The following is a 4,386-nucleotide window of genomic DNA, read 5'->3' on the forward strand; positions in this document are numbered from 1 at the left end:
CCCCTGCCACGGGTCCGGGTCCCCGCAGGAGGCCAGTCACACCTGCTGCCAAGCGCCACCGCTGCCCGTTCCCGGGCTGCAACAAAGCCTATTACAAGTCGTCACATCTGAAGTCCCACCAGCGCACCCACACGGGGGAGCGCCCCTTCTCCTGCGACTGGCTCGACTGCGACAAGAAGTTCACGCGCTCCGACGAGCTTGCCCGCCACTACCGGACACACACGGGCGAGAAGCGCTTCTCCTGCCCGCTCTGCCCCAAGCAGTTCTCCCGGAGCGACCACTTGACCAAGCATGCCCGCCGCCACCCAGCCTATCATCCCGACATGATCGAGTACCGGGGGCGCCGTCGCACACCCCGCGTCCACGCGCAACCTGCCAGCCTGGTGGACAGCTCCGGCTCCGTCCCCGACCAGGCGTCCAGCCTTACCGCCAGCCTGTCTGACAGTCATTGCTGCTAGTCGTCCCCCGCCAGGACGACCCCCCAGCCATACTATCCCTGCCTTCTTTCTGCCCAACCTTCTTCCCCCCGGTGTCGTGCTACCAAGGCACAGACTGGTTCCTCCGCTCTGAGGGTGGGTCCAGACTGGGATGCTGGACCCTGGGGAGGGACTGGGGGCCTGAAAAGAGCAGGAATTCCTGCACCACGTAGATCATCCTGAAAGGGGGAGGGTTGCCTCCAGGCAACCCCTGGGAACTGATGAGAAGGGATGAACCCCCGGTTCCCTCCAGAGTCCTGAAGATTCTCCCTTCCCTGGAAGCAGAGATGTGAAACTGGAATTCTCAGGTGCCTGAGGAGCTCCCGGTCTGGAAGGACTCTGGTGTCTTACCCACCCACCAGGGCGGACCTTGAAGTGTGTATCAGGGGTGGCAGTCTTGGCAGTGTCCAGGACTGGGATGGTGAGAGGCCTTTGGAAACAGAAATGATTTCTATTTCTGTAAACAGCAATGTTTACTAATTTATTTTTAGTATCTTTTACACAGGGATCCCAGGTTGATGGGAGGTTGGAGTCCTCCACTCCCCAGTTGCCCCAGCGACCTCTGCTAGGAGAGGCCCTGCTAGAGTCCATGTGGATGTGTGGCTGGGGGATGCTTCTTGGTGTCTGGGGAATGGCGCGCGCCCGCTTTGCAGGTCCTGTTGCTTGGTTTAGAACCCTGCACTTTCGTGGTAGCCTTTCTTCCCATTTGGATTCCTCGGTGGGGAGGGTAACTTCTTGGCTCACGCTCATGTGAGATTGGTTTAAAATTTGGGGAAGCGACCAGAAAAGCACCAGAAATCAAGGGGTGGTCCAGGCTAGTGCCCCCTTCTCCCAGAGGGTGAACCCAAATGACTTTGGGTGAGATAGATCCACAACAACATTCAGGGAAATAGGGCATGTGGTTCTGGCTGCCCACTCCAAGTAATCTCAGGTGTTGTGGTAGATTCCGTTCATTTCTTAATGGCTAACTAGGGGGTTCTTTCTTTTGGGATCTGTACATTTTTGTTTCAGCAACAGGTGAGTTGGTAGTTTGAGGAGGGAAAGGTGAGAGTGGCTTCTTCCAAAGAGCTGGCTGCCCTGGATTTGGGGAAGGAAAAGCCAGGTGAAAGCTATTATCAAATAAAAGGACCCTTTCCCCCCGCCCCCAACCCTTGGAATCCCTCCAAGTTACACCCTCAGGACCCCTCTTTCCTAGTGCAGACGTGAGCATCAACAGTATTTATTTTTTCTATGTGTATCTCTGCTGCTATGATGAAATTGTCTGCCACTTTGCTTCTGTGTGTGTGTGAATGTGTATACGTGTGACCCTTTCGTTAGAAATGGGGCTGGAAGGCATTTCCTGCTCTGGTAAGGTTCTCCTCGGCCCCCTCCTGAAAGTCTTGTAATAGTCTGTCAGTCACGCTTGTGGAGGATGCCATAATCTCAAAGAGCTATAATAGGCATCTAGTTAAAAAACTGCTTTCCGCTGTTTTGCAGATGAAGACACTGAAACCTAGATAAGCTCAAAGTCACGTGCTAAATTGCTGGCAAAAGCCATGGCTAGATGTTAGGTACCTGCTTTCTAAGTGATTCCCTCACGCTTGGTTATCCTACCTGCTTTCTCTCTGGGCCCTTAGTCAAAGGACCCCTCTCTCCTTTCCTGCCACCAGATCCCCGCCCTCCCTATTCTCTATCACTTCTGTGTTCCTTCAAATGTTTGGTCCCTGCTGAATCCTTTGCTTGTTATGTTTAACCTGAAAGCCCTTTTCTTAGCAGGTTGAGTTCGTTCCCTCCTTCCACATCATGTGGACTTAAAGTGGGAATGACTCTGGCATCTTGGGAGATATTTTGTCTGTTGACTTGGCAGGTTAATTTTCAATGCCAATTCTATTCTCTTTCTGGTTCTGGGTGTTCCTGCTCCCTCGAGAGAGTGAGTGATATGAACCTGACATGGGGACTCTACTAAGTGCTCCTGTACTAAGTGAGGGAAAAGTCCTTCAGAAGGACCCGAAGGCTGTGGCCTGTGACTCTGAAAATGTTTATTGTTTCCTGATGTGGACTAAGCAGGGAAGGTGGCTCTCTCCTTGGGTTACGAATGGGAAAAGGAGGCTCCCAACTGCGGAGGTGGGTTTTGGTGATGGGAAGAGTCCTCGCTTTGCTCTGTTTGTCTCCTCAGCTGGAACTGGATAGGAAGGGCACGCCAGGCCCCCTTGAGGACTGTGATGTTCCCTTTCAGTAGAAGATCTGCCGTTGGGTAGGTGGACCGATGAAGCTAACAGGAGAGACTCCCGATGACTGTTCTGGAATCTGGCTCAAAAAGTTTGGCTTTTCCAACTACCCTTTGATAAATAACTTTTCATTCTCAAGCTCCCAAGTAGTGTCCTTTTTTGGGGGTTTCTATCTTGGGGGCTTTTGTCTGGGGATGGCTTCTCACAATCTAAACGCGGCATGTCTGTCTTTGGTCATATCATCCTGAATGCACCCAATCTCGTCTAAATGTGGCATGTCTTTCAGAGACTCCTCCTAGGACTGGCAGTGGTGGAGAAGAAAATACCCAGAACACTACAGTAGCCACATAATGGAGGCAAGATTCATAGGCTGGTCTTTCTTAGTTTGGGGTATTGCTGTAACCCTTTTCACTCCAGTGGCCAAATAGTTCTTGAGGACCAGTTATTAGTGAAATGACCTGGAATGGGTTTCCTAGTTTTAGTGGTGTTTCTATTGCTTCTTTTTGTTAATCAGATGGAGTTTAGCGAGTGAACGTATCTGGGGATTGGTTGGGATCAGCCTGAACCTCTGGGCCCTTATTCTACCCCTGCCATCCTGAGTTCTACTGTAGGGATGACCTAGTAGCAGAATGTATTAATAACACTCTTCCTGATATCCGGGTTAGGAACTGGGAATGAATTCCAGGTCATACCGAGGGTGTGAAAGAATTGGATCCCCTACTGTTGTTGGGAGGGGGTGAAAGGTACAGGCCTTCTCCCGCCCATGGAGATAAGAATCTGTCATTTGCCCCCATTTCCCCTTTTTTCTCCAAGTAGGGAACCATATTGGAATATCACTCATGGCCTGTCTCTACCTCTTATTCACTTCTCCCAAAGGAATATGGTGTTCTCTGGCGAAGACATAGGAAAGAGAGTCATTGTACACACACACACACACACACACACACATACACACACACACACACACACTTGGTTCTCTTCTCTCTTTTGCACCCTTTTGCCTGTAATGTGTATGCATTCCACTCAGATCCAGCTTTTATATGCACCTGCTGAGGCCCAGGCCTACCTTCCAGAGGCAGGTGTGAAGAGCACTTCTCTCTGTCTCCACTTTTGGAGCATCCACACCCCTTTGCAGCTCTCCAGGTAAGTGTTTCTTTCATTTATTCTCCTTGGGGTGGGTAATCCCAATACCAGGAATGGGGAAGGGTGGGAGAGGCATTGGTGGGATGGTATTAGAAAGCCCAATTTTGTTTATAGATACAGATTCATCCACAAAATACTGATACGTTAATACTTGTTTGTCTGATTCTTCTATTTATTATTCAGTTGGTTGAGAACCTAGAGGGGGATGGAATATGATTAACTTTCTCTCTCATAAGCCCCTACACATGCAAATATGCATTGGCTGTTAATTCCTGAGGAAATAGGCACTCTGGCTGGAATTAGAAGACCAAGATAAGATGGATGAGGATGGGATATACTAGATGTCCCAGCTTTAGTGATCTTGAGCCTTTTAGTTCTTTGGTTCTTTCCAAGTTATAGCAGCTTACAGTAGCTAGTGTACACAGACAAGTCACTATTTTTAGAGGTACTGGACATAGGACTTTGCAAAAGTAGGCTACATAAGCTACTGGCTGATCTTGGTTCGTATGATTTAGTTGAGACAGGTTTGCTACAGAAGGGAAAGGTGCTACTGAATGGGA

General features: G+C 49.9%; 1 protein-coding gene across 1 annotated transcript; it reads left to right on the top strand.

Annotated features, from left to right (window-relative positions):
- Positions 1–2: 2 nt before the first annotated feature.
- Positions 3–984, top strand: KLF14 (Kruppel-like factor 14; the record flags this gene model as incomplete). The annotated part of the gene is made up of 1 exon (XM_015566857.1): positions 3–984. A coding segment is annotated over one exon (456 nt), but the record flags the coding sequence as incomplete, so codon positions are not given.
- Between the last annotated feature and the right edge of the window lie 3,402 nt (positions 985–4,386).

Source organism: Myotis davidii, unplaced genomic scaffold (genome assembly GCF_000327345.1).
Source record: "Myotis davidii unplaced genomic scaffold, ASM32734v1 scaffold1290, whole genome shotgun sequence".
NCBI classification, from domain to species: domain Eukaryota; kingdom Metazoa; phylum Chordata; class Mammalia; order Chiroptera; family Vespertilionidae; genus Myotis; species Myotis davidii.